Below are 23622 nucleotides of genomic sequence, written 5' to 3' on the forward strand. Positions count from 1 at the left end.
TTTGGGTCCAGTCTTAGGGTACAGCAATCTGATGATGACTTTCTACTTCCTTAAAATGTCTGGACCTGAGCCAGACGATCACTTTAAACCCAGTCTTGGCTCAAGGAGGAAAATAAAGTAGGCTGCTTTCAGTTGCCCACTCACCCGAACCTGGCTGAAACCAACAAATGCTTCCCCTCCTCTCCCACCAGCCTTCCCATCCTGGCAATGAGTCCTCCCTGGAACCCTGGGGCTCTCCTGGACTCCTCTGTCTCCCTCACCTCGACCCCAGTGTTAATTTCTCTCTCCATCCCTTCTCCGAACTACTAACCAGAGCCACCTACCCTCTTGCTTTCTCCTTCCCATCATTGTTCCAGTTCTATCCTATTGCCACTTAATAGTTTGTTTCTTCCTAGATTTATTTAATAGTTTATTCCTTTCATTTGTCTTCCCTTTAATCCCCTATATGCTAGTCTAACCATCCTAAACTCTCCTTTCCTAGGACTGGCAGAATGAAACACATTTAAAAATTTACCTACCAAGTAGTCAAGGTCCCTCAGCCTTACCTGCTGAAACTTGCCTCGCTGTTCCCTGACACCCTCCCTCCTCCACTGGCCGCCCCTGCCCCTCACACGTCCCCCCACCCCCATAGCGGGCTGGTTTTGTTCCCTTCGCTCCTTGTCAGAATGCCTTCCCCTCTCTGCCCACACAAATCTGTTACTACCTTCAAAACCAATTCAGTGAGGAACAGTTCCTTTTAGTACTCACAACTGTATCTTGTTCTTGCCTTATAACTGTTTTTTTTTTTTTTTTTTATAACTGTTTTAATTGCAGTAGAATTGTTTCCTAATGTTTCATGAAGTCTGGCCTTCTCAAATAAATGGAAGGCTTTCTAGGGCAATAATTATATCTTCTATTCTACCGTCTTCAACAAGACTGGCCCAGGATTGCGTATGGGTACAAAAAAAAAAAATGTTTACTGAATGAGAGAATACATTTTCTGAATGGCTACCGAGTGTCTGGATGTGCCTAACTGACTAACATTCCAATGTCAAATTACATGCATTTGGGGATTATATATAATGGTGAAATTGAAATGTCCGGCAGTAGGATAACATTTTACAGCTATTAAATATAATAATTATGAAGGCTATATAGAAACACAGAAAATTAAAAGCACTCTCTAAGAAGATGACTAACATGAAATATACCAAAGAGATCTCGGTGGGTTTATAGAGATGATGGGGTTATGATTCATCCTCCAGCCCTCTCCCCATCTTTGCGTCTGTCTAAAATGTTTTATAACTAAAAGAGTATATTAAAAGTAATGTCATATTTTTTAAAAAGAGTAAAAGTCAATAGCTGACAGTTATAGGCTGAGATAAAATTAACCTTTGGCAAAGTTGTTAATTCTGTTGATTAGATGACCACTGTACAGACTTCCTTAGCCAGCTACTTTTCCTTTAGGTATTAGTCCCTTCTCTGTTTTGCTGTCTCCTGCCCCAATCTTCTCTAATTATCCCCATCTGGGCTTTTAAAAAAAACTTTCCTAAAATACCTTGAATACAACTCACCTGTCTTATTACCTCTTGCTAGGACCATCAATTATTCCTGAATAATGACATGGTAGATGGTAACAAGCTAATATGCAGCCTCCCTTGGTGATGACGCATGACACATCATGCATCAGAGATAATGACACAAAGAACGCTTCGGTTTACTTAATGTCTGCTGATTCCTCTCTCCCTTCCTCCTTCCCTCCCTCCCTTCCTTCTTTCTTTCCTTCCGTCCTTCCTTTATTCAGCGCTGCCCTGGTCAGTGATTTTGATGATGATACAGAAGGCATATGTATACTATTTTTGGATAATCTGAAGCAGGGCATATAGAAAATGCACTGACTTTTCTATATGCCAGAAAGATTTCAACAGGCCAGAAAGATGGACTAAATCAAACAAGGAATTTAATAAGAGTGGGTATAAGGGTCTGCAATTTGGGTCATCAAAAGCTGTGGTTGTCCGGTACAGCCAGACCACAGCTCCTGTGAAAAAGCCTCAGGGCTTTTAACCAACAGTGAGTTCCACAAGCATCCAGGGTACAAAGTGGCCCACAGAAAGGGCTCCTTTGATCTTAGGCTGCAGTAACAGAAGTATAGTATCCATGTCACAGTTCCTACGGAGGAGGTGCAGGGCTAACCAGGAGACCAGAGCTAGGAGACTCCGCCTCAGAAAGAAGCTGAAAGCCCAAATCAATCAAAATGAGATAAATGGCTGCAGCACCAACCTATGTGAGGAGCAGGTAGTCAGGGATGGAGTGAAGCACATGGAGCCAGAACAAGAGGAGTGAGCACATCCGTGGGGGGCAGGCAAGGAACTCCATCAGAACCTATCAGCATTGGAGAAATGGAACCGTGGGTGTGCCTGGCTGGCGAGCTCAGCAGAGCTTGCCCAGGGAGGATTGTGGGCATGTGCTACTCAGATCTAGGAACCTGAACTGTCAAGCAGAGATGTGCTGGGAGCTTTTTTTGCCATATAACACAGAAGGGTTTTAGAAAGTCATTTGGTTCTTGTAACCAACCATACATATTTATGCTATGCAGTGTGTAACCGTGGAGTATAGTTTTTCTTTGCTCTGAAGCCACCTAACCCAGGTGGGGACAAAGTCCTGATTGAGACCTGGTGACTGCAAGCTGATCGGCTGTACCCTTGGTCCACCCTAGGAAGATGAGGCCCTGGGTTCCCTCCCGTCTCTCACAGGGATGCTACCACACTATTGTTCAGTCTTGAATATTAAAGCTGTTGGTTTTACCAAGTGTGCCTCTGAATAGGGGCTAGAAAGAATCCTCAAGAGAATGTTTGTAGCTGATAACAAGAGAGAATGTCTGGTTTTGCAGGAGATGAAACGTTCTTTTGTATGTGAGCAGGAAGCAAGCAGATAGTCTATTTCAATAGCTTTTTATACCCACCAGGCATGTTGAAATTGATCTTTTCCATCACTGTTATCTATAAAACCCCTTTCGTTAGTGATTTAGTTGGAAGGGTGCTGTAGCCCATTCTTGTTCAAAGGTCTTATCTCTTTTTTGGGGGGTGGGGGGTTGAGAACCATACCTTTACTTCCCATTAGTTTAGCTTAGATATTCATTTATCTAAATGCTAATATTTATCTGAGCTAAAATGAAATTAAGAACAAAACCTTGTGAGAACTTGTAGCATCTTGAGTTCTTTGTTAGGAGGCTAATGCAACTAACAAAGTAAGAAGTAAAGAAATTGCTGACTATAATTAAAACCTGCAACTTTTCGAAAGAATAGTTGGGAATTTGTGGAAGACCACTCTTAATGCAGAATGATTTTGGTGTAAATTAAGTTAGATTCGACCAGGACTCTTTTAACCTTAAATAGTTGAGCAATATGCTAGTATTGGTTTTTTTTCTTTAATTTTCTTTATTTATTTTTAAAATATATTTATTTATTTATCTTTGGCTGCGTTGGGTCTTCCTTGCTGTGCGCGAGTTGCAGCGAGCGGGGGCTACTCTTCGTTGCGGTGCACGGGCTTCTCACTGCGGTGGCTTCTCTTGCTGCAGAGCACTGGCTCTAGGTGCATAGGCTTCAGTAGTTGTGGCACACGGGCTCAGTAGTTGTGGCTCACCAGTTCTAGAGCGCAGGCTCAGTAGTTGTGGCGCTCGGGCTTGCTTGCTCTGCTGCATGTGGGATCTTCCTGGACCAGGGCTCGAACACGTGTCCCCTACATGGGCAGGCGGATTCTTAGCCACTGCGCCAGCACGGAAGTCCCTATGCTAGTATTGTTGATGGACGTCTGAGGTCATGAAGATTGTTTCAGCTATCCATCAGATACCCGTTGTGGCTTCACGAGTAAACTCGATGCAGAGTCATGTCTGACAGCCGGTATGTGAAGTGTTGTCTCTCAGATAGCATTTGAAGGGGTTGTAGTAAACTTTTGTAGACTGTACTATGGACCGTTTTCCCCCAGGGTCAGCTAGGTGTCTCTCCTAAGAAGCGCTCCTGAGTTCTCGGACGGACCACCTCTTCTCTGTGCCCATCGTGAACCCAGGCTCCCTCCAGCACTGGGATCCTCACACTGTAATGTCGTGGCCTCTTTACGCGTCAACCTCCTCTCCAGATTCTAAGCCCGCTTCTTGGGAGAGAGCATGGGAGGGACAAGCAGCTCTGAAGTGAGGCAGGGGGACACCTCGTTTCTGCGGGTGTGTCCCAGACTGTGACCGAGGCTGGGGGACCCGTTGTGAGTTAAGATCCGCTGTCAGGCTCTAACCCTGAGATACGTAATTAACTGTTCACGGAATGATGCTTCGGTTTTGAAGGAATCAAGCTTGGGAGTAGGAGCCCTAGAAAAAGTGGAGAAGCCAGCAGGCGCGCAAAGGCTCCGCGTGGTCTCACTCTCCTCGGAGCCGCGTGGGGCTGCCACTCCCGAGCCCCAGCGCCAGGCGGGCGGACGCGCTGTTCCTGCGTGGGGCTCCCAGCGGCGGGGACCTGTCCTGGCCCTGCCGCTCAGAGGTGTGGCAACTCCGGGTTGCCTAACCTTCCCCGGCGGGAGGCAGTCCAGTCCTTCAGGAAGAGTCGCTGGCCCAGTGTTTAGGAGCCATCACGCTCCTTTTTATCGTGGCCATCTGGCATTTTGCAGTAGAAGTATTTTTCAAACCAGCGGTATTTACAGGGACAAGACTGGGCTGCTCCGTGGAGCCTAGGACGATATCAGCCTTTGAGGCAATGGAAACATAATTGGGGAACGAGGTGGAATTAGTGTCATCGCAAATGATCTAGTGCCTCATGCTGATTTCCCGGGGTTCGGAGGGCAGTGGAGTCACTCATCTTGCGTAGCAAGCAGCCATCAGAAAGACTCTTCTCGAGCATTTGGGAAATAAAGTTCAAGTGCTCGGCCTTTAAAAGTTGCAGGAGCAGCTTCACGTCCCAGCTTTTTACAAGGTATCATGATGTTATTGCTTGTTTTGCTTCTAGGAAGCCGAGGGTTTAGGAAATGACTTGGGCGGGTGCATCTGTGAGGTCGAAAAAGACACAGACGCGCTCCCCAGGGACCCGAGCGGCTTCGCTGTCTTCCCGAAGGTGCCAGCCAAGCGTCCGGTCCCCGCGGGCGCTCCTGGCGCAGTCCCCTGTGCCGAGGGTGTCCGGCGCCTCCCTAGACGTCTGGGGACAGTTGGGAGAGTCGCGGGGCGGCGGGACAGCGCGGGAAGAGCAAGGAAGGGGGAGGGAGCCGGCCTGCGCCTCGCCCCTCCGTGCCAAGGACACCGTCGCGGAGGCGCGGCCAGCTTCCCAGGGTCGGACTTTCCGCCCCGGGGGCCGGGCGGTGGAGGTCCAGCCCCGTCCCCTTCCCAGCTTCGGGCGGCCCCCAGGGCTGAGTAAGCCGGGCGGAGGGAGACTGCAGGGATTTCCTGAGAGCTAAAGGAGGAGGAGGGGACCGGGACAGGAGCCGGGAGCAAGGACCGTGAACCTGCCCGGCGGCGGTCCGGGGCCGCGCCGCCCGCGCCTCCCCACGCGCGCTCCCTCCCCGCCCCCGCGCCCGGCGGCCCCCGCCCCCTCCCGAGCCGTAGGGAATCAGGTCCCGGAGGAAGAGGGTAGGTGGGGAGGCGGATGAGGGGTGGGGGACCCCTTGACGTCACTGGAAGGAGGTGCCGGGGTAGGAAGTGGGCTGGGGAAAGGTTATAAATCGCCCCCGCCCTCGTCTCCTCTTAATCGAGGTCCGCTGGAGGCTCGGAGCGCGCGGGATCAGCACTCCTCGCGGCTCCTCCCCGGCGGCGGCGGCGGCGGCGGCGGCGGCGGCGGCGGCTCGGAGCGGGCTCCGGGGCTGGAACGCAACGGCCGGAGGACGCCGGGCTGCGAGGATTACCGGGGGAAGTGGTTGTCTCTCGGCTGGAGCCGCGGAGAGGGGCGCTCGGGGCGGAGGGCCGGAGCGAGAGGAGAGAGGCTCGGGCGGCTGCGGCGGGCGCCCGCGAGGAGCGCGGGCACCGGACGAGCAGGCCGCGTCGCGCTCACCATGGTCAGCTGCTGGGACACCGGGGCCCTGCTCTGCGCGCTGCTCGGCGGTCTGCTTCTCACAGGTGAGGCGCGGCCGGTGCCGGAGGCCGGCGCGGGGCTGGCGGGGGCAGGGGCGCAGCCCGGGGGGCCGGGTGCGCGCGGGGAGCGAGCTCGGAGGGAACCGAGGACACTAGTTGCAGCGGACACGCCTGGGGCCGTGACGCCCTTTCTCCTCCGCCGGGCGGTCGGGCTGGGCGCCTCGGAGAGCAGCTGGCTGGGGTCCGCGAGCATCGCCGCGCTCGGGTCCGCGCTGGGGCTGCCCCTTGCGGCTGGAGTCGCTGATCCTCGCTGCCTGGCCACCTCCCCCAAGCCGGGGCCCCCCTCCCAGGTTCTGGGCTCGGAAAGTGCCGCGCACCCGGACCTGCCCGGCACCCAGAGCCTGCTCTCAGGTGGCCTGGCCGGGTCCGTGAGGCCCCCGGCTCAGCGGCTCCTAGGACAACCGCGTGGCTGCCCGGGGACTGGGCTGAGGCCCGGCCTTGGCGATGTCTGGCACGGGCCGCGACGTCGCGCCTCCCGAGGGAAGGAGGTGAGCCCCTTTGGAGGGGATCGCGTGCCTGGCGGGAGCACACAGATACCTGAAGATGGCAAGAGCTGGTATTCTTCGACCCACTCTGGGCCCCCGAGCTCGCGTGTCCAGGGAACGTTCCCCCAGCGTCCTCTCCTCCCCCCCCCCCGCCCCCCCCCCCCCAGTCGCCGGCCGCTGGGCCTGAGCGCTGGGCGCGCATCCATCCGAGTGGAGCCTCTGCCACGGGTCCAGCCCAGGTCGCCGACCTGAGTGACCTTGACCGACGAGGGCAGTCGAGGACCCAAGTCCCGTTAAGTTTCAGAATTGCAAGCCTAGTCTTTTAAGTTCCGAGAGAAGAAAGGGCAAATGATTTGGACCAAAAGGTGCGGTTTGAGGAATCGGTGAGGTCCGCGCGTTTGCTGGGCGTTAGGGACACTGGCGGCCGAACCTTCAGGGACCAGTAGGTTGTACCTGGTTAGTGTGGCGGTGGCCTCCACCGAGGCGCCAAAACCCGAGGGCATTTAGGGACTCGGACTTGCCTTTTCTGCTCAGCGGGGCTCAGTGGCCAAGCCCCCTGGTTTAGTCCCCCTGGGCGCAGAGAGCCAGATTTTGGAGCGCCTGTCTCTTAAGCGTCGTGGAGGAAAGGTAAAATATGAAATAAAATACAGTAACATAGATTATTGCAAAGATCCCTGGGTAAGAAAGTCCGTAGGGTTGAGCATATATTTTTTTAAATGCTTGTTAAACTCAAAAGGCAGTAACAAATATTCCTTCTCAAGGGGAAGACTAATTAAACCACTTGTTTCTTAATAACAAGTAATAGTTCCACCTGGGTGAAGCTGTTAAACCGAGAGGCAAGGCGAATTCGTACTAAATTGGAGAGAACTCGCTCTAAGTTGGAAATGTTGCTAAAATAACTATACGAAGTGAAGTACTGCTTTTCTGTTTCAAAATTGCATTTGGGGGTTTGAAAAGTCATGTGTTTTGAAATACAATTGCTTGGAGCATTTAAGTAACTTGCTGAAGTCCATCGTCTATTATGTAAAAGTAAATCTAGGTAAATTACTGTGAATCCAGAACATGGAGGGGAAAGTATATGCTTTATTGGATTTTCTGCTTCACACATAGACATCTTATATTTTGTTTCAAAAACTAGCAAAGAATAGTTCTGTTCGTGGTTCAAAGCAACTTAGATCCGTGGAAGCGTTTCAGAAACGCGAGTGAGATCCTCTTATGATTCCCCTTAGATTTTACTTAAATGAGGCAGAAATCTTGGAACTCTTTTGTGATTTTTTAAAAAAACGTTTTACATATGTGTTATAGGGAGAAAGCAAGACAAACATTGGCAAGGTGAGAACCTCTTCACCTGCCGGTTTAGGGAATGTTCTATCAGCTGTTGGGGTCTGTAATCGCCAATCTAAACCACAGGCTTCTGCCGCGGGTTAACAGCTGCGTCACAGTAAAACAATCAGGTACCTGCTTTCTAAGCTGCGTCAGCGCTTTCAAACTGAACGAGGGGCTGCATGTCTCGGGAGTGGTGTCTAGATAGGGGCCAGGTTTCTGCCCTGTGGATTTATGAGGAGTTCAGCTTGCACCCATCACGGGCCAGCTCTGCTCACTGTTGGGTGCTATATAATTTTATGAGTTTTTAATATTACGTGTGCGTTCACTGAGGTATAAAATTATCAGAGGTTCAGTAATACAAAAAGATAATGCCTTTCCCCGCAGAGAGTGTATTTACCTTCTTCTAAATATCCTGGGAAATAAAAACACTGCAGTATTCACGTGCTTCCAAGTCCTCTATATTGCAATCTCTTCCTCTAAAAAGGATACTAGGCTTCCTTTCTCCAGCTCAAAGTCTCATTTTCTTATTTTAAGGCAGCACACCCTTGATGAAAGCCGCAGACCCTTTTTGTCTGCCCCCCCTTTTCTAGAGTTTTTGAGCAGCTGACATGTACAATTTGCTATAGCTAATCGGAAATGCTGCACTTACCAATTTTGTGAATGGAGTTAATTAATGATAGAAAGTTAAATCAAAAGTGTACATGACAGTGATCCCCATTTCCAAAATGAACGTACTAAATCTCTCAAAATCAAGCTAATTTTGCATAACAGTTTGTCTTTTCTCCAAGGTTTAGAAAGCCACACTTTGGGTTGTGTTTTTCCGGAATTGTACGTTTGAAATGTTAATTCCGTGCACGTTTGGTGGTCCACGTAGTTTTCCAAATGATGGATCACATTGCAGATAAATTGTAGGTGGTCACCTACTCTAGTTCCTCAATATTTTGACCTTATTTATTTATTTATTAAGTTTTTTCTCTCCCTGTTGAAAATTCTATAATAGGCTATCCAGTTTCTTTTCTAGGGAGCACTAAGTGGGTTTTGTGTTTTCACATGTAAAATTCAGACGTTAGAATAGATGGTTATTTCTAGGGGCTTTTCCCAACTCTAAAATGCAATGAATGATTCCAAGAAACAGACTGAACACAGTGTCTGTTTTTCTCCTTCCCTTAACTGCATTTGCCTATGGAATGGGTGACCGCCCCTGTGATGCCGGAGCCAGGGCTGAAAGGCTGAGCTGGCTTTCCCCTGCTGTCAGTAATCACGGTGGATTTTCTTTTTCACTAGTGCAACACACCTAACTCCAACCGATTCGCTTGCTCTTTATCAGGTTGCAAGAACTAAGCTGTTACAGGATGCCCAAGCCAGGACGAATCATGATCTTGGGATTTTTTTTTTTTTTAAACAGAATGTGTAATTCTATGAAATAGACTCTATTTCATAACTCTAGTTCCCTGATCTCTTCTAAGGAGACTGGTCATTTAAAACCCATCTGTATTTCTTGTTTTTTTCAATTAATGCTTACTAGTTGCAAATAATACTTATTTGCTCCCCGAGTAACTTAAGTCTAAAAGAGTTTCCGATTTCAACAAGAATACTAAACGTCTTATTTAAACTGGAACTTATTTTATATGACTTTTTAGAGCAGACCAAGTAATCATTTTGTTTTTACCAAAACTAACTAGATATTTTAAATCTCCTTTGAATGTATGTAATATAGAAGTTGAAAATGATATATCGCCTCCCAAAATGGTTTTATATCCATCAAAAAAAAAAAAGGTAGTATCTTTGAGGAAGGTTACCCGGTAGATCACCAAGTTACGATTAATGTTTACTCTGGCTTGAGAATTCTGCAAAGCAAGAACAAATAACAGAGTAAATAGCTTCTGCAGTGCTTTAAATTGAGATGTGCACGCGAGTGAGTGTGAGAGTGGAGAGTGAGGGAAGTTCTCTTGGCACCCGGGTGTTAAACGCAGAGCTTTCTGGTGTTAGGGTCTTGGTTCAATTGCACGGTCAGGAGTTTGTTGGATAGCAAGTGAATATCATAGTTTTTCAGAGCATTTGTCGTTGTGGCTAGAGGAGGAAGGACATTTGAAATAACACCAGGCTTAACTTTTAAGTAAAAATACGTCATTAGGAACGGTTACAAGCATTAGAAGCGTTGGTCGCATTTGGTTGAAAACGATCTACGAGAACAGCCCATTCTGTTCCATTGGGCTCAGTACGCTGGGGAGGCTTGTGAAGGAATGACAGGAGCTCCTGCCAGATGCTTTCCAGGAGCATTGTTGATGCCTCACACACTTGGGTGCCTTGGAAATTGCATGCGGCTGATTACAGTACTGGATTTCAGACCAGATTGAGGAAGGGGAAGGAAACTGGAGGAATGGGGGGTGATGGAGGGAGGGCTTGAAAGGAGAGCCTCTGGTGTAGTATCTGGGACTGCAGGGGGGTTTCATTAAGGAAATGGTTCCATTGAGTCTGCTGAAGATAGTGGACTAGATTTCCTGCATTGCTGCTGGGGCGGATGTCGGGGGATGTCAAGAATTCCTGGGGATTTCCCATCAGTCTTGGTAAAGCTGGATGCCTAAGAGCCATGTCTGATCATTGCTCCTTTCCTTGATTTTGTGCTCCTTGAGAGGATTGATCTCATTGCACAGACACATACACTGTGAGGGCTAGATGGAACCTCAGGGATCTAATCTACTCCTTTCAGAGACGGGTGGTTTAGTGGGTTTTTTTTCTTCAAGCTCAACAGCTGGCTGGTGGCAGACCCAGGAACAGAACCCGATGTTCATCCTACAGATAACATTTCTTCTTCATTTCTGTATATCCTCTACCCCAAACAGAGTAGAGATGTTAAAATATTTGTTGAATAACATTACTGCAGAGCTAAAATTTCGTTTTAAATGCTGGCATTTAATCTTATTTCTCATTTTATTGAATATATTTAAGAGTCTTCTTTCCCACCATCAGTACACGAATAAATTTTTCTTACATAAAACTAGGACCATATGAACATATTGTAGTGGTAGATCTGTGTTTATTTGCTCTTCGAAAAAATCTATTTAAACTGCCTTTTTAAACATAATACACCGTTCATATTTTAATGCACCATCATTAATTTTTTACAACAGTATTTTCAATAACTGCATAGCATTTCATGGTATGGCTATGCCATAACTTGTTAAACCCAACTGGCATCTTTTTTTTAATATGAGAAACCTTTAAAGCCCATAAGGGGTTTGATTAGGAATATCAAAATGATGGTTGCTTAGTAATATACTGAGAGATTTGGGGAGAAAACTAATTTTTCTTGTGCACAGTTGGAATCCTCCTTTTGGATGGCTGCAGCTTAAATAGTTGTGGCTTACGGTACTAGCTTCATCTATTACCACTTCCCTCCGCGTACCCCGTGTCCCAGCCACACAGACTCTACCGCCGTCAAAGAAATAGCTCCCCTTTCTTTAGATGGGCCTTGCGCTTTTCATGCTGTTTGTCTGCCTGCAAGACCCTTTTTCTCCCTCTGCATCTTTTCTTCCCGTGCCTTCAAAATTCAGCGTAGAAATCACCAGCTCCACGAGCTCCTCCTTAGAGCCCCAGACAGAATGACTGGTTTCTTCCGCTCCTATGTGTAGCCTCTTCTTATAGCCCCGATATGGGTCCTCCCGTTCTTCTCACCTTGCTTAGTATTCTGTTTATGAGGCTGCCCTCACTCTTTGGGGAGGAGAGCCCCTGTCTTAACTGCTCTTACATCCCTGGCACCTACTGTCATGGATGGCATGGAAGCTCTCAGTAAATGTTGGAATGAATGAATGACGCAGCCACACTGTCATTTCAAAGAAGAAATCTTTCCGAGCCAGATATGACTTTATTCCAGGTTATTAGTTACTCTTGCTTGTCCACTGGGCCTCAGTTACAGTGGATTCCTTAAAGAGGCTGTTTCTCAATAGAGAATATTTGTCCTCTGCAACGAGTGGCTCAGATCTAGGAAATCAGCTATGATTTTCAACTCTGAGATACCCATGTCTTGTGATCCCCTCCTGTTTGGTCATGATGATTCCCTGGGGCTTCTGGGCCAGCAAAGCTGGGCTTGGGTCCGTGCAGCAGTTCTGTCCTAACCCTCTATCGGTATGGGGCCAGGCCCTTCACCTTTACTCCACAGGGCTTTATACCATTTTTAGTGCTCTTAGATTTTATGCTTTGACTTATCCTCTGATAGACTCAAACCTGAGTCATTGGGTGCTGGACTGTGTGGCAAATGTGAATGATGGGGAGATACTCAGAGTCAGAGTCTGCTTTAATAGGAGCCTTGTTACAGGACCAGTCTAGTTGCTTGATTTCCTCCTTCCTTAGAATAGGTTCTCCTTAACTGTTCATGCAAATAGATTCTTCTGGCAGGACCAGCCTACTAGGTGTGAAACATGTTCTGAAAAATCGGAACCCCTGATCCAGCCACGAGCTGGTGCCTCCCTCCCCCCACTCCCATCCCCAGCCCCAAACTTTGCACATGCCCACAGCATGCTTCTCAAAGTGTGGCCCATGGCCCAGCATCCCCTGGCAACTTAACCAATCAGAGCCTGTATATTAATAAGGTCCCCAGGTGTGTTTTTGCACATTAAAAAATTGAGAAGCGCTGATTGTAGTAAAGGATTCTTAGCTCTGGTGTCAGGGTCTAAATCGTCTTCACCAGCATCCTAGTGCTGACCTTGACCTGTATGACCAAGGGACTAGACCCTGGCCAGCCAGGAGCTTCTTTCCGGCTCCCACACTGTTCTTGTGCCCTGTCTTCTGCTGGGACACCTGTGACCTGCTTCAAGACTTTTTTTTTTTTTTTTTAAACAAAATCTTAGGCTTAGCTTGGACCTTACAGAGGTTGTGGTCTTGAAGAATACCACAGTTCACCAAACCATGGGTCTTAGAAAATAGGAACCTGGTGAAAAATAGTACAATAAAAATGGCATTAAACAGATGGGTTTTCACCGTAAATAAAAGTTTTACAAAGCATTTGCTTCCAAAGCAAAGTCACTTGGTGTAAAAACCAGGGAGGTGAGCATCCTTCCCTGTAATGTGTTGTCAAGGAGGCGACACTGTCTCATCATGCTCTCATATCCTGCTGCTGGTGACACATTGTCTGTGCTTCTTGCTGGCTTGAAGTTTAATGCACTTGCCTTCTTCCTCGTCTTATCATCGCAAATCTTGGCAAGTGTTTTTGTCTTTTCCCAGGTTACCACAGTGCTTATGGGTAGTTTTTCTCAGCCTGGTCTTCTATCCTTCTATCGAACAGGTGGAGTGTGACTGCATTTCCTTTCAAACCACAGACCCTCCCACGTGGTCAACACAAGCAAAGCTATAACAATGATCAGGTTCTTTTGTGAAACGAGGCCTGAAGTGAACCTTGTCTAAATGAAAAGCCTTGTCTTCTGTTATATGCAAATATGAAACCACTCGCGCTCGAGGCCCCCTTTGGCGGCCTTGATTAGGAATTAGTCTGCCAACTGAGTTCTGTGAAACCCTTTGCTTCTCTCCAGGGTCCCCAGCTTTGGCTCTACATTAGAACCACCTGTGGGGCTTTATTTCTAGAATCCTCTTGCCCTGGCAGCACTTCTGATCATGAGTTTTTGAGTGGGCCCGAGGCATCGTTCATTTAAAGCTGCCAGGTGATTCCAGTGGGCGGCGAGCTTCCGGAACCTTCTAGTTTATCATATATCCAAATCACCTGAGAGCTTGCACTGCAGTACTGGGCCGGCCCCAGAGTTTCTGATTCAGTAGGCCTGGGAAGGGGCCCGGAATTTGCATTTCTAAGAAGATCCCAGGTGGTGCCGAGGCATGGATGCAGAGACCACTGCTTTGAGAGCCCCTGACCTCAGGCTCCACTGAGAGGCCTGGCTACCTGGGAGGCATCCGTCCTGGGGCCAGTCTGGAAAAGGCACGAAATTAAATCATTGCTAGACATCTAACAAGGTGGAGGAAACTGTATCTGTGAGGAAGAAAGGAACTCTTCCTCCCTTAGAACGAGGGGAATTCTGGGATAAAGTGCTTGGTACAGGCGGGCCTGTTTTGCAGAGCAGGGTATATGTGAGTTAGGAACCAGACCTGGATTGCTGGTCTAGACAGGAAAGCTCGTAGTGGTTCTCCTTCCCTGCCTCCCGCTGTGGAGTGCTCAGCCTTTCCTCTACAGAAATGTGGGCACATGGCTACAGAGTCCTTTGGGAAGGCACCATGCTACTGACCTGTCCTGGGCACCCTCGCGCCTCTGGTCCAGCCCTGCTAGCCTTCACTAAGCCCTCCACGAAGCAGTCGGAAGCCTTGTTACCTTTCCCTCCCTGACCAAGCCTCTGTAGCTGAATTCCTCTGCTGGGATCAGCGTCCCCACCTGGATGGCTGACCTCTACCTGTCGGAGCAGTACGGCTCTGCTGACTTCCGGGGATATGCCAGGGGTCTGTCGCCCTTGGTGAGCAAAGTCGCTGCCACATCGGAGACAGAGCTGGCCTCTCACTGGGCAGAATCGTGGTGCTGGGACCCTTCTCGTGAAATGCCAAGAGTATAAGCTGCTGCTTCTTCCCTGAGAGCATCTCGGGGTACCTATAGGGCGTTTAAGGCCTAATATTGTGTGAGCTCTATTCGGACGCTCTCATTTTCAGATACAGAAGGAGCATATCCTTCACCCACAGCTGAATCAGTGCTTCTCAAACCTGAGTCATGATAGCGTTTGTGTCTGTCATCTCCTGACATAATAGGCTGCCTCAAAACGCAGTGGCCTGCGAGGGGAATTCATTATGTCTCATGAGTCTGTGGGTTAGAAATCTGGGCGTGGCTCAGCTGGGTGGTTCGCTTTGGGCCTCACCTGGGTCGCGCATGCAGCTGTAGTCCCCTGGCTTTGCCCCTGGGACCGCGGCGATGGCTGTCGGGGGGGGGGCCACCCTCCGCAGGCAGCCTTTTGCCCCCCAGCCGTCTCGCGCCCCCCCTCCTTACTGGGGGCAGGGGCCGTCTGAGAGGACAACAGCGGATGTCTCAAGGTCTTTGGAACTCTTATAGCACCACCTATGCCACGTTGGGTGGTCAGAGCAGTCCTAACTCAGGGTGGGGCGCGGGGAAAGAGATTCTCTCCAGGCGGGAGGAGCCACTTAGTCTTCTGGGCTCGTTTCTTGAGGTACACACTGCTGTTTCGTACTAAACCTTTCTTTTCTTTTCTTTCTTTCTGGCCGTGCCACGCGGCATGAGAGATCTTAGTCTCCCGACCAGGGATCGAACCCGTGCCCCTTGCATTGGAAGCGCGGGGTCTTAACCACTGGACCTCCAGGGAAGTCCCTAACCTTTCTTTTCAGTCTAGATTTTGAAAAGATTCTGGAGTTTGGCCAAGAAAATAATAGTGAATAATGCCTTGGCCCTTCTTAACCTGTGAGCTAAAGACAGCTGGTCCCGTGGAAGAGCTTCCTATTTGTAACTCTGTTGATTAGGGGACAGAGGCCACAGTTAAGGTGGCTGCCAGGCTCTCAAGACCACCATGGCACCGGCATGAAGCGGAGGACAGCTGACCCTCAGATTGCGAGTGTAGGCAGTGGGCAGCTTCTCGGGGCTTAGATCAGAGGATCTCTGAGCATCTTCCGGGGGGATGTGGTGAGGCCGTATGTGTTTGGGCGGAGCGAGGTGGAGAGAAAGGAGGCAACTAACGCTTATGGACGGTCAGGACTTAGATTTATACATGTTATGTTGCTTAGTCCCAAGAGGTAGGTACAGTACTCTTATATATGAGGAAACTGAGGCTTGGGTAAGTTAAATACTCTTCCTAAGATCAGAGTACCTAAGTATTTAGGTAAATTAAACACTTTCCCTAAACTAGAATTATTTCCATCTGGTTCCGTCAGACTCCAAACCTCCCTCCTCTTACCACGCCTTAGAACCTAAAGGAAAGGAGAGAAGGGAAAGAGCATGGGTGAGAGTGTGCTAGTCTTCCCTTCTTTCCAAACCGTTCTATCCTTGGAGCTTTGCCACTTCCAAAGAATGTGAGACTCTACTGCAACTCCGGCCTCAAATGGCCTTGGGAGATTCCACTGCTGTGTGTGGCAGACACCATTAAAGTCTCCATTAAGACAGAATTTTCATCATGTGGGTTTTCTTATCATGGGTATTCAAGGCCCTTCCAAAAAATTCAAGTCAGAGAAGGAGCTCCAAAACCATTAAGAACATGACTTTATATAGGCTTCCAGACTGCTCTCCCACACGGGGCTTTGGATGAATTGAACTTGCGCGGGAGGGCGGATGAGGGCAGAAGGGCACTTTGATTCTGGAAGAGGTCTCATCAGGTAGGTCCCCCGACCGGCCGGGCTGCCCTCTGCCAGGTGGTTTCTGGGAATCAAATGTCTACTTCTCTGTGTGCCTTTTAGATCCCAGAAACCGCAATGGCCTGGAGCTTTTTCTTAATGAAACTGGAGTAAAGGGGTGGACCCTGATGCTTCGTGAACTGGGGTGGGGAAGGACTCTGTCCCCGGGGGAAGGAGGAGGAATGTGTATACCCGGTGCTGTGAACCTCTTCCAAACCATCCAGCCTGCACGCTTTTAACTTTCTTTTATGAATGGAAACCCCGAGGGTCACATTCTTACCAAGTGACCAGGCCAGGGTGGAAACCTAGGTCTTTTTGATTTTGAAATCAGTACTCTTTCCACCAACATTTATCCAAAAGATCTTGAATGATCAAATCTAGGAATTCAGGAAAACCAAGGAGTTTGGTTTTCAGGGTTTAGAATAGAAAGTTAGTATGCCCGTGAGAAAAAGACAGCTGTCCGAGGGCATTGTCCTAGAGGGAGCGCCCATTGGTCTGGGATGGTCACGAACACAGTCTCTGCTTTCCCTGTTTGACTGGTAGTCCTCGTACAGTTAACAAAAATGGAAGCATTTCTTTAAGGCCTGTTGCCCTTTGGGTCTCTTTCTCTTCCCTAGATCATTCCCTTCAGGCATTCAAACGTACAAGAAGTCAAGAGAAAAAAGTATTTTATTTCTTCCTTGATCCTTACCTGGAGAGGGATTTTTTTTTTAAATTGAAGTATAGTTGATTTACAATGTTGTGTTAATTTCTGCTGTACAGCAAAGTGACTCAGTTATACATATGTATACGTTCTTTTTTATATTCTTTTCCATTATGGTTTATCACAGGATATTGAATATTATTTTCTGTGCTATACAGTAGGACCTTGTTGTTTATCCATTCTATATATACTAGTTTGCATCTGCTAATCTCAAATTCCCAATCCCTCCTTCCCCCGACCCCCCATCCCCCTTGGCAACCACAAGTCTGTTCTCTCTGTCTGTGAGTCTGTTTCTGTTTCGTAGATAAGTTCATTTGTGTCATATTTTAGATTCCACATATAAGTGACACCATATGATATTTGTCTTTCTCTTTCTGACTTACTTCACTTAGTATGATAATCTCTAAGTCCATCCATGTTGCTACAAATGGCATTATTTCATTCTTTTTTATGGCTGAGTAGTATTCCATTGCACATATGTACCACATCTCCTTTATGCATTCATCTGCTGATGGACATTTAGGTTGCTTCCATGTCTTGGTTATTGTAAATAATGCTGCTATGAACATAGGGGTACGTGTATTTTTTTGAATTATAGTTTTGTCTGGATATATGCCCAGGAGTGGGATTGCTGGATCATATGGTAGCTCTATTTTTACTTTTTTGAGGAACCTCCATACTGCTTTCCGTAGTGGCTGTACCAACTTACATTCCCAGCAACAGTAGTGTAGGAGGGTTCCCTTTTCTCCACATTGAGAGAGAGATTTTTTGATACCAGAACATGGCCATGTTTATCTGAATCTGAGAAAAATGTTGTTTTGCCACCTATAGAGGAGTTTTATCTTTTGTTCCAAGGAAACAGTAGAAAGTGTGGTCAAAGGGATACATGGTTTGGATGAAAGTTATAAGGAGTAGTTATATATATAGTTTGATTTTTATGATTTTCTTTTTCTAAGTTGGCATTAGAGAAACCAAAAATATATGTAAACAGATGGAAAGGCAGGGATATATTAGAGGGGATTGCAAACAAACAATTTTAAAAGGCAATGTAAACTTGTGTTATAGCATTTTGTCTATGATGAATGGTATTGTTTTCTTTTTGGAAAACTGTTTAACTCTTTTCTACTTAATGTCTCCTGCTGGATCAGATTTTTGTTCTCTGTTGTTATTTGGAAATTTTTATAGCTTTAAAATCTTCTCCATAGGGAATTCTGCTAGAACTAGAGGAGAAGGAAAAAAAAAAAAAAGCATGGGAATTGAGTCATCGTATTGCCCTAGAATGGACTTTGTGTACCTACAACTTCTTGGGGGTTAGGGAATATTTGGCACACATCATTGGTGTACAGATTAGAAGTGTTCTACCACTCACTCCCCTACCCCATTCCCTGTCCTCAAAGCTGGTAAATGAAAAATACCTTAAATTCAGTATTTGCCACACAAAGTCACTTAAAAACGCAGGAAACTCTCATGAATGCTAACTTTCAAGAATTTCTAGTTTGCTTTAGCCCTTTTGGACTGGTCATTAAACTTAGCGATTCTATAATCTGGGTAGATGTCTTTTTAGGAGTAGTAAAATTCTAAAGAGTAGAAATAGAGTTGTCGTTGATTTTCAGTGTGGTTCATGGTGCAGGCAGATGGGCATAGCATTGCTTTGCTGGAATAATTCACTCACCATTTTGGAAGAGTGTTAAGTAGAAACTTGGGAGGGGAAATGTCTTTTGAGAAATATGTTTTCTGACAGTGTTTCGGAATGCTGTATCTTCTGCTGTGATTTCACGAGGGAAAGCATGGGCTGTATTGAATTTAATTCTCGTGATGTCAGTTTCATAACCAGTCATCATTCCAGGTTCACGTTCGACCTCTAGCATGAGTTCAGGCATGCTTGGAAGCCCCTTTTATTTTAGAGCATTTTTAACATATTCCCTTAAAAAGTGCTCGAGCAATCATCAATTAACCTATTATATTTTATTTCAAGATGGAAACATGGTTGTATCTATCGTGCTCTGTATTGACCATTGAGTGTCTTATTTTGTGATGTTAACTGTGAATTTTACTGAAATGACTCATCTATGTTAGTGAAGAATTCGTGACTCCCTGTACTCAGAAACGTGTCCTTTAAAAACAAAGTGTACCTAGCTTTGAGGTGATCTCTGTTTGTTGACTTAGATAATCTTGAACACGTGGTGGTACTCACCTAATCTGCTTCTTGGTGACTCATGTCTTAAGGGGCCTCTCAGAGCTGAAAGCCCTTCAAGAGGAAGGGCTGGTTTCTGCCCTGTCTTCACAGCTGTGAATCTAGGACAGTGCCTGGCATATAGTACTCACTCAATAAATGCTGGTTGAACTGACTAGAGCTGTATCCTAGATGTCCCTCTGGGTCTCAGAGGCCTTTTAAGAATCAGGGTTCCATATTGGTTCGATATTGTGCGGGTATAGTGGAGGAGATTGGCAGAAATATGTCCAAGAGCTGGCAGGAATTCTCCCCACACATCTGAAACGTTCTGTTCCTTCCTTCTGGGCCATCCTCTGGCTCCAATGACCCCTTTCTTATCCTTGACTGAGCTGCTGTGTTCTCCTGATTCGAATCTAGACTCAGAATTCAGAATTCCAATCTAAGCTGCCTGGCCACTACAGAAATGGCTCCCAAGAGATACTTCCTTTAGATGGACCCTCCTCCTGGGATACACTTAGCTGGTCAAGGTTCCCAAACGGCACAGAAGAAAGGCAGTTGATTTGGGAACCTTAATTTGTAGGTACAGCAACGCAGCCTAAACATATCAGGTGATGTTATTATTGCTGCTATTGTGTTCGCCCTCTTGGATAAGAACATTTGCTTTGAAAACCATTTCCCCTTAGCTCTGGACCATCCATGGTGTAGGCTAGGAAGAGGAGAGAAGAGGAGGCACAAGTTAAGTCCTGGCTAGGACTGATCACGTCCGATCATTTTCTTTTATTCCCCTCATTCTGTATCTATCCCTCTTCCACGATTTCAAAAAGCACAGTGTGGGACTTCCCTGGTGGCGCAGTGGTTAAGAATCCACCTGCCAATGCAGGGAACACAGGTTTGAGCCCTGGTCCAGGAAGATCCCACATGCTGCAGAGCAGCTAAGCCCATGCGCCACAACTACTGAGCCTGCGCTCTAGAGCCCGCGAGCCACAACTACTGAAGCCCGCGTGCCTAGAGCCTGTGCTCCGCAACAAGAGAAGCCACCACAATGAGAAGCCCAGGCACCACAACAAAGAGTAACCCCTGCTTGCCGCCAACTAGAGAAAGCCTGCGCAAAGCAACAAAAACCCAACGCAGCCCTGGTGGCGCAGTGGTTGAGAGTCCGCCTGCCGATGCTAGGGGACACGGGTTCGTGCCCCGGTTCGGGAAGACCCCACATGCCGCGGAGCGGCTGGGCCTGTGAGCCATGGCCGCTGAGCCTGTGCGTCCGGAGCCTGTGCGCCGCAACGGGAGAGGCCACAGCAGTGAGAGGCCCACGTACTGCAAAAAAAATAAATTTTATATTAAAACAAAAAAAGGCACAGTGTGACCAAGGCATATCTTCTAGTGAATGTTCACTTGTGGCTTTTTTTCCCTAATAGCAACTGAAGTCAGGTAGACCCCAGACTTAAAAAAAAAAAAAAAAAAAAATTATCTCTATCTATCTATCTATGCACACCAAGGCATTGGAAAGAAACAAAGAGGTCTCTCTTCTGAGCAAAGAGATCAAGGAAAGCAGAGCTGTAGAAGCAAGAGAATTAAGAGTAGCTGATAAAAGAAAACAGTTGTTTGCAAAGTAAAGTTGGGTTTTAGAGGGTCTGCAGATTTGAAGGAGAGAGAAAGAGACCCTTCAGCAAACACACGCTCATTCTTCAGGTCTTACCTTCAACATCATTCTTCTGAGAGCACGTCCTTCACTCCCTGGGCTGGGTTCCTCCCCTCCCTCCCACATCTGGTACACTTCCCTCTGATCAGCCACTAACATAATGTAATTTTACACTTGTATAAAAACTCATTTATGAGTATAAAGTTACATCTGTCTGTATAGACTTATCTGTTGTCCAGCCTACGTTATAAACCCTTCAAAGAAGCGATCTTGTTTGTCTTGTTTATTATTGTATCCTTCTGTTAGAATATGAGATATTAAATGGAAGAATAAATGCTGAGGTTACAGCGCAGAGAGAGCACCAAGGTGAGGGGGTGAGAGGAAGGGGTAGTATCAGGAAGGGAGGAGGGAAAAAACCAGGATTGGCTGGCAGTAAAAGAGATAAGAAGGATAGATAAATGAGGGTGATGCATTCCCAGCCTCCTGGAATCATGGATGGGAGTCCAACCCTTAACCCACTCACTTCATCAGTGTCATCTCGGGGTTGGTGGTTTCACTTTGTGGGGACAGCTCCAGTATTGGGGACCTCGCTACCTCTCTTCACAGTGCTTCCTTCTGCTTTTACGTAACTTCTACTTCTTGGTTTTGGTCTTGTCCTCCAGAATGAGCTGATCCATAAGTTATTTTAGAGCTTGTGAGGTTGATGGCCAACTGATAACAGAAATCGGTGTTTGGTTTTATTGTTTCTTCCATCTGATATATGATATCCTGGAGGATATTAAAAATGCTAATTCTATAATAGATTAATGAAACTGTATGAGTAAAAATGACCTGAGAATTAAAACCAATATTCTCCAGGTTTTGGGTGCAAATTACTTTAAAGTCTGTCATGGATATTTGTAAGGAAGACCTGAATATCACATACTGAAGTGACTGAAAAACCTTCAGTCAATTATTTCTTTAAAAATTGAGATACTTCTGGTGGCAGCATACTGCTTTTAATTGGTTCCTTTCCCTTCCAGAAGCTTGGCTGTCAGCAAAACTTGTATAACGTTAATTCCATCTAAGAATTTACAAACTTTAAAAAAAAAATCTTAGGAAGGCCAGCTATTACCCACATTTACTATGTAAATCGAGTCTAAAGAAAACATGAAAATTAAAGCAAAGCAGAATTTAAAAGCACTTTTCAGTCAACACACCCACCCCATTGTCTGCAGGATTAATCTCCAAAATATGTGTAATGAAAAGCGATTGTATTCCAAATTGTTTAATTTAGAAGGAAACTGATTTTGACAATAGAAACACAATGGTCAAGGACAGTGTTTAATGGGCCTTAGAAAGTATGCTAAGGCAGCTTTCAAAACCTCAATTCCCCGATGATGGATAACTTTATTGCATACTCTTGACTATTTAAATCTCAAGGGTCAGAGGGTTTGTATATGTTATTGGTAACAAAGACTGGAGCTCTCTCAACTTTCAGTGAGTGAATTCATAAGGCACCTCCTTTATATACAGTCTAAAGTGCTGTGGAAGAATGTGTTCTATGTAGTTTGGACTCCAGAAACTCTATCAGAATAAACTTGAAATTAACATCAGGACTTTTATCACACTCAGCCTTCCAATCTCATTTTATTTCTCCCGTAGTTTTATATGCACAGCAAGTGGGGTTGTGTCGTTATTTGTAATAGGTTAGAAAGTTGAAGAATATACAATATAAAAAGGATAGACCAAAATTTGAGTTAGGGATAATAACGTTTCGTCCTTTTCTTGCATGGATGGCTAGAGTTTAAGGTACACGCTTTCCTGCCTGCCTACTTGCCAGCCTTTCTTCATTTTATGGTACAAAATTTTTAAGGCATAATGTTGGATTTGAAATTAAAACTTTGGCATGATAAATTTTTTTTTTTTTTTGCGGTACGCAGGCCTCTCACTGTTGTGGCCTCTCCTGTTGCGGAGCGCAGGCTCAGCGGCCGTGGCTCACGGGCCCAGCCGCTCCGCGGCATGTGGGATCTTCCCGGACCGAGGCGCGAACCCGTGTCCCCTGCATCGGCAGGCGGACTCTCAACCACTGCGCCACCAGGGAAGCCCTGGCATGATAAATATTTTTTATGGTTACTTAATAGCATTCCAACATACAGCTCCACGATACATTCAGTTTTTTCCAGAAAGAATTGTGTGTGAACCTGAGGATTATCAGGGTTACATGACAGGTTCTACACAATGTCTCAACTAAAATTTAAAGTTCTAATTCCCGTTCTTATACTTTAACCATTCTATGGCAAGCTCCTTTATTGAATCGATGAAATATTTCCCAGGTCTCCTCTGGGATGCTTTCCTTCCTAAAGGAACCCAGAGGGATCCACGTAAATAACATGTATTCCGGGGCCCTGCTGTCATTGTCTCCCTAGATGCCCGGAACTTCGGCATTGAACGGTAATACACAGAGTACGTGGTAAAATGTTTTGTGGTAAAACAAAGCATCATCCTAATGCCGTGTAGAATAGGGAAGACTTGAGATTTTCAGTTGTGGGTTGCCTGCATACTGTCCTATGCTTCCAGACTGGGGATTGTTTGTTTAAAAAGAATCCAGAGGATACCTCTGGCTGAACTGAAACTTGTAATCCTAAACAATTCAGAGGATAGAAGGTTAATATTAGGGCCGTTCAAACATCTTATTAATACGACTGCTATGCCTAATGATGCAACTTGCTCCAAATGCTAGGGTGCACCGATTGATGAAAGAGGAAGAACAGCAGAGAAACCCTGGTTGCTTCCAGTAAACCAGGTGTTTGTATATCGCATGTGTGTTTATTGAATCTCTGCGGAGTGTTCTTTTTTTTCAGGTGTTTATAACCTGAAAGTTAATATAGTCTGGCCTGAAATAACTTGTAAATCGAC

At 46.6% G+C, this 23622-nt stretch overlaps 1 protein-coding gene across 3 annotated transcripts in view; it reads left to right on the forward strand.

Annotated features, from left to right (window-relative positions):
* The first annotated feature begins 5158 nt into the window (after positions 1-5158).
* The window catches only part of FLT1 (fms related receptor tyrosine kinase 1), a 173033-nt gene continuing 154569 nt past the window's right edge, over positions 5159-23622 (forward strand). For 2 of the 3 annotated variants that reach the window (XM_027116596.1, XM_027116597.1), the window contains exon 1: positions 5159-6064. In XM_027116596.1, coding sequence (XP_026972397.1) covers positions 6001-6064 — 64 coding nt within the window. In that variant the 5' untranslated portion in view covers positions 5159-6000. The remainder of the gene's footprint in view (positions 6065-23622) is intronic. The other variant, XM_027116598.1, reaches the window with a different exon arrangement.

This window comes from Aethalodelphis obliquidens, unplaced genomic scaffold, assembly GCF_003676395.1.
Source record: "Aethalodelphis obliquidens isolate GAN/ISIS:26980383/991018 unplaced genomic scaffold, ASM367639v1 scaffold16, whole genome shotgun sequence".
In the NCBI taxonomy this organism is placed as follows: domain Eukaryota; kingdom Metazoa; phylum Chordata; class Mammalia; order Artiodactyla; family Delphinidae; genus Aethalodelphis; species Aethalodelphis obliquidens.